Source organism: Malus domestica, chromosome 02 (genome assembly GCF_042453785.1).
Source record: "Malus domestica chromosome 02, GDT2T_hap1".
NCBI lineage: Eukaryota > Viridiplantae > Streptophyta > Magnoliopsida > Rosales > Rosaceae > Malus > Malus domestica.
In genome coordinates, this window is record NC_091662.1 from 889,978 (window position 1) to 903,644 (window position 13,667).

Consider the following 13,667-nt stretch of genomic DNA (forward strand, 5'->3'; position numbering starts at 1 on the left):
TCCAAGAATTGCCATTTTGCCTAATTTTTCCTCAGTGAGACTTAATTTTTTTTTTTTGTCACATTTATTTATTTGAGAACGTTGTTGTTAAGTCATTAACACGTCGGTTAAAGAGATTAGAAATCAAATAAAGAAAGAGGTCCTGTTGCATATGATTTTTATAAAATTTACGATAAACCGCTCAGTAATGAGACTTACCTATATAGTCTCCATCTGACCAAATAATACAATTTTTGAATAATTAACAAAATGTTACGTTATTTAAGTCATGAAGTAAATTTAATATTCTGATGTGACTTTGTCCAATTAGTATAAACTTCAAAATTAAAATTACCAAGAATCAAACACTAGGATTCATGAGTTAGTCAATGGATTTTTTTTTTTTTTTTTTTTTTTGTCAATGAGTTGGTTAATGGATTTGAGCTTGCCCGTTGGTAATTTTCTCCTACTCGAAAAACATAAAACTAGTAGAACATGTAAGATATAATACATAGCATGCAAATGAATCGTTTTCACGTTTTGATAATAGAGGATTCGAATTTAAATGTAAATAACAAGAAAACGTCTCGTTTTGATAAAAGATGATTCAAATTCAGATGCAAAAGAACGAGCAGAGTTTAACAACTGGCCCAAGCCAGCATATGAAGTCATTGGCCATATTTTAAACAATTATGTCCTCAGATTGTGTCGAATTAGACAAGTTGATGTTATTCTTTCATGTGCATATGATAAGTCCTATTCAACTAATAATAAACAAAAAGGTGGAGAGGCAATTCCAATTTCCAGTGCCATCTAATGGAATCACAAATTTGGTGCACCATATGATTGCTTGCAAGATAATTCAGATGCAAAAGGATGAAGAGTACTTAAGAAGACCATGGCTCTCGAAACCAGCCCCGAACCGGAAAAATACTTCCCTGCCCCCGTTTCAACATCCCTTCGTGTCTCCTCCTTTGGCCTATCACGTGAGGAGAGAGATGGAAAGAAGGCGAACCAGGGACAGTAAAACCGGGGCAGAAAGGTTTTCTCGTAAAGAAGACATTTAAAACTTTGTGGCTTTTGATGGTAACCCTACCACGTTTTATTTTCAATGACAAAAGTTCTACAAGTAAGCAAATATAAATTAAAATTAACTTAACCTGAGGCACCTAATCCCCTCGACTTTGGTAGCCTGACTGCAGCTAGAGGGTTGACAATGCCTTGTGAATCTTTCCCCAATCCAGTGCCTTCAACAAATCCCATCTTCGCCATCATCTTCGAGCCAAATCCTTTGGTATGCCTTTCAAAAGCTCCGACTCTTTGACTCTGAGTTTGAGATCTGCTTCTTATCGGGTTACTCTTTACTGCGTTATTCTTGACTGGGGGTGTTCTACTGACTGGGATCTCAACGGGGCTGGGGAACTCCACACCCAACCCAAGTGATTTAGGCCGTTGGATCACTTCAATGGGCGCAGCCATGCCTTGTCCATCTTTTCCTAATCCACCACCTTCGATATATCCCATTTTAGCCAGCATTTTCGATCCAAAACCCTTAGTGTGTACCTCAAACGAACGATATTCAGTTGACTCAGCAACAGCCTTGCTTTTGCAACTTGCGTCTATTGAGTCAACAGTTACACTCTCAGTTGCTGATTGCATTACACCACTTGACACAAATGATACTGGTGCATTAGCATATGAATCCATTTTTCCACTGCCACGTTTGGCTGAGGTCTTCGGTGTCTTTCTTTGGCTGGATTGTTTAGATTCCGGTGTCTTAAAATCAATCCCTTTTCCAATTTTCCTTGACCTGTTTTTGTCTCTACCAGGCTCAACAACAGAGAAATCAGCATCCTCCATGTCAGCTCCAATCAACTGAAATATAGAAAACAATCACTGAATTTTGCTGCACATGCATACGTAGAGGATCGAAGTATATAGTGATTATGTTCCAGAGCAGAAACAGAAAGGCAATGAGAAACATAAAGTATGAAAAATGCAGGGCCAGACCTTACAATACACTAATTGTAACTTGTAAGCATGAAATGTGATTAACCTTTTCAAGACGAAGTCTATCAATTGACGATGGCATGCCTGTGTGTTGTGTCTGCATCACTGTCACAAACCTGGGAAAAGAAAAAAACATCAATTCCACGTTTTCTTTATATAACTATAATTAACGAAACAAAATGATTTACCTCTTCTTGCCAGATCCTTGGCAGGAACTCCTTAGGTGATAAATTGCGGCTAATCGCTGCACCTAAAATATTCAAAAACACCAACTATCAAACAAAGGCTAACACTTGACGAAAATGAAGTGCCCACAGAAAGTGTAAACGGTAAAACTAAGAGGATCAAATAAGTTACAAACATCAAATTAAGGAGATAAATCGAAATTCCATACCTGGGAACAATCCCTGGAATGCATAGGCTGAAAAGAAAACATATCTACTCCATCCGAAACAATTTGCTCCATTTTCTAAAATAGAAAAGAATATAAATGTAATACAGTCCAAGTATAATGCATTGCACATTATATCCTCCATGAGTTACTGACCAGCACACAACTTCATTGAAAACAACAAAGGAGTTTACCAAATTTATGCGCTCAAGATCAACACCTCGGCGCAGCATTCTCTCCCTGCGCTTCTCAACCATCCTTTCTTTACGATGTTTCTTTTTTTCTCCTGAATGGAAAGTCAGTTAGAACAATATCTAGCATGAGACAAAGGCATGAATGACAATCAATCGAAAAATATTACAATATCATACAGGAATCCTCTCTCTGATATACAAACAGTCCTCAGACATTTATTAACCCATGATAAGTGGGAAATTTTACCCGCATAGTCATTCTAATTGAGATCTAACTTCGAAACCATGCACTTCAAATCATATTCATCTACAGGATACTAGGAATACTAGAAACTACGAAAAACATGAGAAAGCTCATTTGCTTCTCCAACTGAAAAAGCAAAGCACATAAATGTTAATCCGCTGAAATTCATTATGAACTTGACTCAGCCATTGCCAGATCACATCCCTTTCATGGAACAGACACATGTTAACCAAGCTACACATACGAAGCCAAACTGAGAAAGAAAAGATCTTATACCAGGAAAAGTTCTTGAGAATTTACTCCTTTGAGCTTTTGCAGGCCAAGACTGAGGATACTTAGCAACGGGCTTCTTTTTTGTATGCTTTCTTGGATCCTTTAAAAGCATTAGGTCATCTATAGCCAAAGACCGAGCATGTCTTTCATTCACATTATGTTTCTTCTGTGACTGGCCCTTCTTCCTACCATATTCCCTAGATGCATCCTGAAGAGCAATTCCGCCCAACTTCTGCAAAGTTTCATCAAAGCCACTCCTCAGAGAGCTATTCTTATCCGGCTCATCCAAATCCTGTTCTACCAAAAATTTGGAACTTAAAATGTTGTAACTCCCACCAATTCCCACTAAATAATCTTCTGCAACATCATCGTCTATATCTGAATCACTATCAGACATTTCTTCAGAGTCTTCACTTTCAGAGGATCCAAGTCGTTCTCCAGACTCAGAAGAGCCTGAGCTTCCCTCATACAGTGACTCTCCATTTTCTTCTTCTTCACTTTCTTCATCAGAAATATCTTGGGTGTACAATCTCATGCCACCAATTGACAAAAAGCCTGAGTTCTTCTTGGGCGACAACATCTCTGTTGGCATCTCTTCAGCCATCTCTTCGCCAACTTCACAGTCCATCCCGTCATTGGCATCCACATCTTTATCAGAAGACTCCAAGTCAAAACATGAATATTGTGGCTCTTCCATTTGCTTTGAGGAATCTTCAACGCCACTTGGGGTTTCCTCAAGTTCCTCAGAGAACCCTAGCCCTCTATGAGAGCTTTCACCTAACACAAAACTTGAACCGTAGTGATAAGTAAATGCCACTTCATTGGGACTTGACGGTTGTGTTTGGAACGCGTGAGCTGAAATTTGGGTATCCTCGTAATCAACTAAAACCAAAGGGCACGACTCGTCCATATCTTTTTCTGCATCATTGCCTTCTCGTAATTCTGAATAGAAACCCTCCTGTCCAAACCAAAGCATATCCAAACTACATGAATGTAGAACCAACGCTGCTACTTAATTGTTAACAAAAAAGAATACCCAATAAGGTCGTACCCAGTGCACAAGGCTCCCGCTTTACGCAGGGTCTGGGAGAGGTGAATGTCGGCTAGCCTTACCCCCATTTATGGAGAATGTTTATGGAGATAATATGTGAATTAATTGATGCATTGGGTAACAAAAAAGAATACCCAATGCATCAATTAATTCACATATTATCTCCATAAACATTCTCCAAGTTTTCCAGTAAAGAAAGAAAAAACGGAACCTCAAAGACCCTCGGCCTGTAGCCATTTGACAAGTGCATACATTATGCTTCAAACATTGCTTGCAGCGACTTAAATTAAAAGCATACTAAAAACTTCCCCATGAACTAACTACTGTTCAAACAAAGAATAAAACCTTCCGATGAACTATAATTTACTTAAACGAGAGCATGACGAAATAGTTACCTGCTTAGCTCTAGTAATATTTTCTTCACTACAAGCACAAAATGCTAGTAACTACAATTTCATCACAACTTAGAACCCAATCCATTAAATTAAATAAATTTTCGGAAACTTAATTTAAATCTCATCTTAGACGGCTAAAACTGTATTTAACAAGACAAAATACAAAGGAAAATTAGAAACTTTTTCTCTTTTATTGAAAAAAATTAACTGCAGGAAGAAGCTTTTGAACCAAAAGGACACACCTGAAATTCAACAGAAGGGTATTGGTATCCTATAGCGGTAACATTTGATCTCCGAGAATCACTTTTCGACCCAGAAGCTGCTTTTGCTACTGATTTTGACGTAGATTTGTTGCTCGAATTCGGATTTTTCCCTGAAATTCAAAACTCAAAACTAAATACAGCAAAAGTTTGAATCTTTTCAATCTGGAAACAATATTTGGCTATCTCCGCAGTTATAACTTAAATCAAAACATCCGTTCCGAATCCCAGTTCCCATTATTTTCCCGGAAACCAAACAAAAAATTAGCAAAGTATGATCCTTCGACAGGGATATACGAACAACCTCGCTGATCGGTTTGAGGGGATGACCAATCGGATAAAATGCCGCCTTCCACGAACAGACCTCCTCGAAATTTGGACTTTGAGGAGGACGACGACGACGCTCTTCTGCTGCCGCTGCACCTGTTTATGTTGCTGCTGTCATTGATGTTGGGTCTTCTTCTTCCTCTGCCTCTTCCTCTTCCTCCAGCCATGGCTGCCCTGTGAGCTTTTGCGCTGTCGCCGCCACAGAGAGACGGAAGGTCTGAATTCTGATATCGGAGTATTAGATCCGCAGCCCAACGGAAGCGTGCGCGGTTCTATGTGGACCGTTGAGGAGGATGCAGTAGGAATATGCTTTAGAATAAAATGATGGACACGATGCAAAAGGCCCAAGCCCAAACCAAACGTTATACGAGCCCAAAGCTCAAAACATACACTCAATACCTATTCTTTATAAGTTTGGTATAAATTGTCTTAACGAGTATTCTTGTTAGTTCGAACTAAAATTATATTGTTACAATATACTCTTGGAGGAGTTCCCATTTTTATAAGATTATTGAAAGCCCTATGAGGCTATTTGTATAGATGGTCTACTTATATTTACCATGGAGTTTAATAAACTACTTCTAATTTTGTTGGTACCATATTATATTGGGCCTCGTTACTTGGGCCTCGGTACATTAAGCCCACGATATATGTAAAAGGAGGAGCCCCTTATTCTATAAAAGGGGACTCCTCCCCCTCACAAAAAGGAGGTCTCATCCTCACATACAGAAGCCACAAAGCTCACAAACAGAGAAACTCTCTTAAACTCTCTCTTTCTCTGGGGGGGACTCCCTCTCACACTTGTAATCCATACATTCATACAGAGAAATACAATCAACATCAGTGTGGACGTAGCCCAAACATTGGGGTGAACCACGATACATCTTTGTGTTCTTTGTGTTCTTGTGCGTTTGTGTGATTCACGGTTGGATTTACGTTGGTTCAAGACCTCCGGTTTTGTGCATCAACAAATTTATTTTGAATCCTATATTTTATTTTGTATTTCTTTGTTCTTTGAAGGAGTACAAACAGCTATTGTCAATTCTCAATAAACTTTTGCGCTTCCAAGTGTCAAGTTTTGCTCAAGTTCAATTTCCTCACATTACTTCAAAATTGACAATGATGATCAATCAAATCAAGGCTTACTATCATCAGGGGGAGTCGCTTATCTAGCGGAGTTATTTCTTATGGGGAGTTTTTGACAATATGCTATAATGGACATATAAGCTCGTTGTGCTTTTTTCCCTTCAACCAGGTTTTTATCCCACTGAGTTTTTTTTTTGGCAAGGTTTTAGCAAGGCAACGTTATGTGCGTCCAACACCTTACTAGTGTTTCCAAAATTGTGCTCGATTTTCTTCTTTACTTTGGTTTTGTCCCATTGGGTTTTTCAAGCAAGGTTTTATTGAGGTAACTATCATAATAGACATAACTTCATTAACACATGGACATCCAATGGGGAGTGTTGTAAATATTTATGTCTATGTGGTTGTCCGTATTCGTAACCAATTGTGTAGTATTAGTTAATGCTTATCGATCATTGATGTAAATTAGAGGTACTTGGGCTTTTCCTTCAAGTTACTCTTACCTATACAAAGGCGTCTAATGATAATGAAAGTACACACTTTGATTTTCTTCTCCCAATCTCTCTCTCTCTCTCTCTCTCTCTCTCGTCTCTCTCTATTATTCCACTTTCGCTTTTATATCATATTTGATTTCTAACACAATCAAATCAAATTTGGTACTTGGTGAGATCGAAATAGATAAAGATTATTGAAGGTTTGTTTGAATCTTTTTCTTGGCTGGCTTTGGTTGCCATTTAATGGTGAAATTTTTTAATTAATATTTACAAGCAAAGGCAGTTGGAAGAAATAGAAAAGAACCTCCCATGATTTAAATAGACGTGACCACAGGTGGGCATATTATTAGCTTAGATTTTGCCAACTTTATTAACTGGAAAGTTTGTTTTTCCTCTTCTCGTGACTGGTTGTGCAACTGGAATCTGCATGTTGACTATCGGGGTTTAGGGTAGGGGAAGTTCATACATGCATTTTTCTGAACGGCTATAGAAGACGACGTTTAGTAGTGTAAGTATTGTGTTATTAGTTTAGAACGTTATGATGTTTTTTACATATAAATTTTCTCTTTCGGTAGTGTAACTATAACTGCGTAACGTATTACTTATAAATACACAGTATATTTATTCCACAAATTCTATATTTAAAATATAAACTATTTAGGGTTATAGGATTTGATTGTTTTCGGTGACGAGCTTGGATACGGATTATGCAATGCAAGATTTTGGTGAAGTGAGTTTTTTAGTAGTTTGCGCGACTTTTTGTTTGTTTTAGTTTGATGTTTTATTTTGAAACTATAGTTTTTACCATCATGTTGGTATTTGGATATGTACATGTCTTTAATATATATTCTTTAATGAATATCGTTAATTTGATAAACTATGAACTCCTTAGCTACTAATATTATGAAACGTAAATTAGTAACATCACATAATAATATTACGATACATGAGTTGGTAACACGACGTAACCCTAGTATATATTACGACTACGTGAATCTCCAAGTCCAAGCATAGCATGCTCAATTACTCTCTCTCTGCCCTTTTCTTTCTCCCCCTTCAGTAAATTGTATTTACTCTTTTACTACTACGATCGATAGTGATGCTTTGGCATCACCTTCCCAAGACTCACATGGGTTGCTTACAGTCTCACATGATAGTGCAGTGCAGAAGTATCCGTCCATTTGTTGCTGCATGCTACTTTGGTTCCCAGACTCGATCACAGATTCCCAAAATGCTACTTCCCTTCTTACAACATAAAATCTCAACGGTTTGATTATTATTTCTTTAAAGTTTTTTTTAGCTAAAATGGTTCTTGATGTTGACATATATAATTTTCTCATTTTGATTTCTGATATTGAAAATCGATAGAAGTGATCCTTGAGTATGCAATCGATAAAAGTAGTCTCTAAGTTTGTCACATTCAGGAATCACTTCTATCGATTTTCATTGTTAAGGGATTAAAATGAGAAATTATGCTAACAAAAAGCCGTTCTTTAATTAAGCTAATATAAATAAGGAAAACTAATGAAAATGGCTTGAAAACTTTGAGTTTTAATGATAAGAACAAAATAAAGAGTAAAGTGAATAATACCAGGATTGACTTTTTAGTGTAAAAATGTGGTTTTTCGTTAAAATGAACAGTACCGGGTGCTTTTCGTTAAAGTTCCTATATAAATATTCATTTGCATCTTTGATTAATCAAAGCTAGCTCTGAATCCCAAGCAACAGTACAATACTTTGGTGGTGTTGGTGTTGAAACCGAAGGACTCAAAACGCATATGCATGTGCTTTAATTTTCTACAAGCATCCTTTTTTCTTTGTTTTGTTCAACAATTTTCTACATGCATCCTAGATTCTTTTTTTATTTTTTTGTATCAATACATTCGTTATAAATGTTTAAAGAGATCCGTAAGGTGGTGTTTTAATCATTTATATAACATGAAAATTAATATGACTGATATTTTTAAATGTACTCTCTCATATTCGTAATGCATGTTGCTTACTCATATTATAATATGGGATACTTTGGATGCAGTCCCTAATCCTTAACATTCTTTGATTAAAACCTTAATGGTATTCAAAGTTTGATCAAAGTCCCTTGACTTTGTACACCTCATTATATTACAATTAATATTAATATTTTTATAGTTTTGACATTAATTGTTTGATATTTTATGAGATTTATAATCCTATAAATTTAAAATCTCTCATTATAATACTATTATAAACGGTTACAATAAAAAAATTCAAACATTTTGATTGAATAAATGGATAAAAACTACGTAAAAATAAGAAATAATAAATGGAAAAAGAATGTATCCATAGTGTTAAAAAAATTGGTACATTTTACAAAAAAATTGGTACATTTCACATATAACAAAGTGGTACATTAATAAAGAAGAATGGGTACATTATAAATAAATTAGGGTACATATAAAAGATTAAAAAATTATGAGTACAAATGAATTTTTAAAAAATATAGGCACTAAAAGAAATTAATACATGGGTACAAAATAAAATTAAAAAGAAAATACTACAAATTTAAAAAAATGTTGCAAATTAAAAGTGTGTACAAACTAAATATATAAATAAATGATACAAAGTTTAGGCATAAAACATAAGTATACCATATGTAATTTTTCTATCATTGATTAAATATATAATGTCACGTGACGGTATACACATGGGTACAAACACAAATAAAACTTTAAAAAATATGGGCACAAAAAAAAACTAATATATGGGTACAAATTAAAAATAGGTACAAACTAACAATAAAAATATATGATAAAAAATTTAACCATAAATATAAATATACTAATTTTAACATTTTTATTTAAAAATAAAAATATTTTACTATTCAAATAATTAATGATGTTATTAATACCCAAAGACCTTGATAAAAAATTGAAAATGAATAGGATTTTAATCAATGAAGTAGTAAAAAGAAGGATGTAAACCTAATTTCTCCTAATAAATTTTATCGCTCGTAAAGTAACCCTAATGTGTCAAATTGAAGCCACAAAAATTCTCATCGACACAAGTAAATCAGTAGCCCCACGAAAGTTGATCTTTCGTTTTGAGAAGTAATCTTGCTAGCTAGTTAGCTACTTAATCCCACAAATTACCAAAAAAATAGTTCTTTTGCATGATTGGTGAACAAGACATTTTATAGGGATGACTCCAATATAGCAACACGGCAGCTACAATATACCAAACATACCTACAAACAAGTACAAAGATAGATGATTGCTAAGCTAATCCTAACGTCATATATATAATGAGTTTGGATTTAAAGTGACCTAATCAGAATTCTAGTTTTTTAGAATGCGTACAATCACATTATCATATGGTGTTAGTAGGAGCGCGTTTGAGACCGCATCTTTAAAAGTTCATATACGTTCATGAACATTTTTAGCAAAAACAAATTAAATTTTTTTTTGCCAAGTGCAGATAAAAATGCTTTCAAATGTCATAAAACACTTTTAGTCATTTAAAAAACAACATAAATACACGTTAATTCACGTGCTATGATATGTATGAGCAATATAATTGATATGTCATCAATTATATATATATATAGGAAGCCTTTAAGAAAATGGATCCTCAATTTTTTTTTATAAAAATGAGAATTAGTTGTAGGGTCCACATCACATCGAACTTTAACGATCCAAACCGTCTATTTTTCAAGTTGTACCTCTTAGATCATCATTGCAAAATATTAGCCAAATAGGAAATATTTAAGACATCTAATTGAGTTCAAAGAAATGAACAAATACATTGTTATATAAGAAACAATGAAATTTGACATTGATAATTAAATAGGCAAATGGTTTCGGATTGAATTAAATTTTTGTAAAGATGATTTATGAATTGAGACTTACAAATAGACGGTTCGGATCGTTGAAATTCAATATGGAGTGAATCTCACACCTAATCCCTATTAAAAAAAATTCCTTTTGCATAAAGGACCTATATATATATATATATTCTTTTATGGTCATATAAATAGATTAATAACACCATACAACTGAGTAAAATCACTCAAAAAAGTATACCTAACTAATTGCGATCTAATTAATTTCTTGTTGGTAACTTCACTCCCTAATTTCTCTCCTAACTCATAACCATATTTCCACTCAAACACGCCCACATGTACAAGTGCATGCCAAAAATTAACTCAGTCTACGACCGACCCACATCACACGCCTTCAACCCTTGAATTACTGCTTCATATGCTCTCACACAACACACCCAGCAACCCAGCCAACCCAGCTAGCTGACAACCAACTTCTCCCTCTCTCTCTCTCTTGTCTTGCCCCCACCCCCCACCCCCCACCCCCCACCCCCCACCCCCCGACCTTTTCCACTATATAACAACCAACAACCCCATTTCCTATAAATGCCCCCCCCCCCTGTCCCTTAACGCCTAACTTTTCATTTATAGAGGGTGGTGGTGCACAAACACGTCGTTTGTGTATATTTGTGATCTGTAACACATTCAATACGAACACCTAAACTTGTCGTATGGCCGCTGCAGGAGCTGCCGCGGACGGGCTGTTCCGGTGCGTGTACGAGGGTTGCTTATCAGAGTTGGATATCGGAGTGGAGCGGCGCCCGTACCACCGCAACTGTGGCTGTGCCCTACACAACAAGTCACCTAACAAGCAATGTACCCACGGAGGGCCTAAGAGTAAGAAAGTGTCGTATCCGCTAAGGCGGGCTTGGAGCGAAGGGAACTTGGCTTTGGTGGCTTCAGCCGGTTCTTCTGTGCACTCCTCGCCGTCTTCCTCGCCGGCTAAGCACCACCATGCGGTCGGGAGGCTACATCAGCGGCGGCAGTCGCATCAACAATTGGATACTTTGTGCGATGAGGACGAGGAGGAGGATGAGGAGGAGAATGTTCTCTTCAAGGTTTGATGTATGTTTGTGATTTGATCAGAACAATAAGTATACTTTGTTTGATCAATAATATGGGATAATCAAGTTTTGTAATTAAATCTAATTTTGAGTTTACTCAGAGAGGTTTGTAAGTTTTTCTGATCATCATCATATCAATGCTATTTTTTTATCTGGCAATCATCGTATTTTGGTTAAGAACATGCTCTCTTTCCGTTTTGAACTCACTAAACAGAATATTGGGTTCTAATTTGTTTCTATCCATCTTTGTCAATTTCACTCCAAATTTGCAGGTTTTAGACTGCAAATATGAAATCTTGGATCCCCTTCTTCCTTGCTCTCCTTCAAAACCCAATTTGGGGATCTAGCTAGATTGTGGGTTGAGCTATTGAGGAAGAACTTTGGCAGAGCTCTCTTTTATATTGGATGGAATCAGGGTGGGATCGAGAGTGACCAAAATATAATATAACAGGTCATATGTTTTTGTTAGAGGTGTCAGACAAATAACATGACTGGTAACCCTTCTCAAGATGTTGATAATTGGAGCCGGTGCCAAAAGCATACAAGTATATGGAAATTTTTTTTGACTTCTTACTTATAACAAGTCATTCAGTTCAACAAATAAATTGTAAGCGGACATATGTGTATAATATATTTACATATGTATTAAATTGTGACTTGCAGATAAACCTTTTTTTAGATACTTTTGGAGATTCTTCGATCTAGATTAAACAATGCATAGGAATTTGGAGAGCCGTTAACATAAAGAAAGACTATCAGTCTTTGAGTGTGTTTAATTACCAAATAGTTAATAAAGCCAATACATTATACAATACAATCCAAACACCAACCGACATTTAAGAGAAAATTTTTAATGTGCCAAGCACACTACACTAAATATCATAATATAATTAGTTTGATTTTTTTTTTAAATTTCTCATCAATTATAATATTACAGTTAGTGTATTGGAATAACCCTGCACACTAAAAATCTCTCGTATTCTAGGCTGGATGGGATGTTTAGTTGGCTGCACCAACATGTTCAACAAATTAGAAAACAACTTTTATTAAATATTATAACAAAAAGAGGAAAAAGAAAACGAACAAACAGAAGAAATGACACACAAAGTGAAATACCATCCATGTTCTCATGTCCCTCCATCTATGCTTCCCAATCTGTCATTTTAAAATACCTAATTAGAAACACGAAAATAATTTCCGTACTCTAGGTTTTCTCTCCGTACTTTTGTTGTTGTTTTGTTTTTGTCATTAAATTCATCGAAAAGATATGAGGCACCTAAATAAAGAAATAATACTGACGAATGAGGTATTTTTCTCAATCCACTGTTTTTTGAGTTCAAATTTAACTATCTTCATAGGAATGGTTGCGGTTACTTAAATTTTTTTAAAAGTAACTTCTTAAAAAAGTTGGGGTCTTATTTGTGTTTAGTAAGTGAAAGTAGCTTCTTAAAAATTACAAGTCCAAAACAACAGAACGCAGAAGCAGCTCTATACATGCTTCTAAAAAAAAACATTTTTTTTTATCAATAGAGGCAGGTGAACAATATTGAATTTCATATTGACAATTCTACCTTGATTTTTTTTTTTCACTAAAAGCCTTTTTTTTCACAGTTGTTTAGTCTCGTAGCAAAGCAGAAGCAATTTAAAATTTAAAAAAAGAAAGAAAAGAAAACACAACAACCCAAACTGATCTTTAATGTAGCTTAGAATAGTAATATTAGTTGTAATTAAAAAAAATAAAAGGAAGATCCAAAGAACAAAAGGGGAGTTTAGAAAACATTTTCCATTTAGAAAATGTTATCTTGTTCTTGCCGAATGAATATAAGTATTACGAATATGTCGACATTGAAGATGGCTACCACATAAGAATATGACACACACAGAGAGTTTTGTGGTTGTACACCGTGCACACTCCAAATGAGACAACAATATACAACAAAAAGAAAATCGATCATCATACATTATCTCCTCCAATTGCAGAGGAGATATTTGCCTTTTACGGCGGGTATATTCATTTGTTTAGTATAACATTGATCACGTGACCGA

At 35.4% G+C, this 13,667-nt stretch overlaps 2 protein-coding genes across 3 annotated transcripts; one reads left to right on the forward strand and one right to left on the reverse strand.

Annotated features, from left to right (window-relative positions):
• Positions 1-1,041: 1,041 nt before the first annotated feature.
• On the reverse strand, positions 1,042-5,419 carry LOC114827070 (uncharacterized). Its single transcript, XM_070813685.1, has 8 exons — positions 5,102-5,419; positions 4,780-4,910; positions 3,095-4,049; positions 2,575-2,666; positions 2,384-2,458; positions 2,178-2,239; positions 2,036-2,105; positions 1,042-1,854 (listed from the first exon to the last, which is right to left on the reverse strand). Exons 1-8 carry the CDS (start codon positions 5,289-5,291, stop codon positions 1,135-1,137), a joined length of 2,295 nt encoding a protein of 764 aa, XP_070669786.1. The 5' UTR covers positions 5,292-5,419; the 3' UTR covers positions 1,042-1,134.
• Positions 5,420-11,110: 5,691 nt separating this feature from the next.
• On the forward strand, positions 11,111-12,289 carry LOC103453470 (uncharacterized). 2 transcript variants are annotated; one of them, XR_001786053.3, is made up of 2 exons: positions 11,111-11,622; positions 11,894-12,289. XR_001786053.3 is itself a non-coding variant. In XM_008393016.4 (2 exons), exons 1-2 carry the CDS (start codon positions 11,229-11,231, stop codon positions 11,966-11,968), a joined length of 462 nt encoding a protein of 153 aa, XP_008391238.2. In that variant the 5' UTR covers positions 11,116-11,228; the 3' UTR covers positions 11,969-12,289. The 2 variants fall into 2 exon arrangements, 1 of the variants encoding a protein (XP_008391238.2); XM_008393016.4 differs by having other exon boundaries at positions 11,116-11,615.
• Positions 12,290-13,667: the final 1,378 nt, after the last annotated feature.

Excerpts from the sequence above, each read along its gene's own strand:
- LOC114827070 (XM_070813685.1), bottom strand. The coding sequence starts at position 5,291 with ATGGCTGGAGGAAGAGGAAGAGGCAGAGGAAGAAGAAGACCCAACATC. Across the intron at positions 2,667-3,094 it reads ATTCTCAAGAACTTTTCCTG|GAGAAAAAAAGAAACATCGT; the intron begins GTATAAGATCTT and ends CTTTCCATTCAG. Across the intron at positions 2,459-2,574 it reads ATCTTGAGCGCATAAATTTG|AAAATGGAGCAAATTGTTTC; the intron begins GTAAACTCCTTT and ends TTTCTATTTTAG.
- LOC103453470 (XM_008393016.4), top strand. The coding sequence starts at position 11,229 with ATGGCCGCTGCAGGAGCTGCCGCGGACGGGCTGTTCCGGTGCGTGTAC. Across the intron at positions 11,616-11,893 it reads AGGAGAATGTTCTCTTCAAG|GTTTTAGACTGCAAATATGA; the intron begins GTTTGATGTATG and ends CCAAATTTGCAG.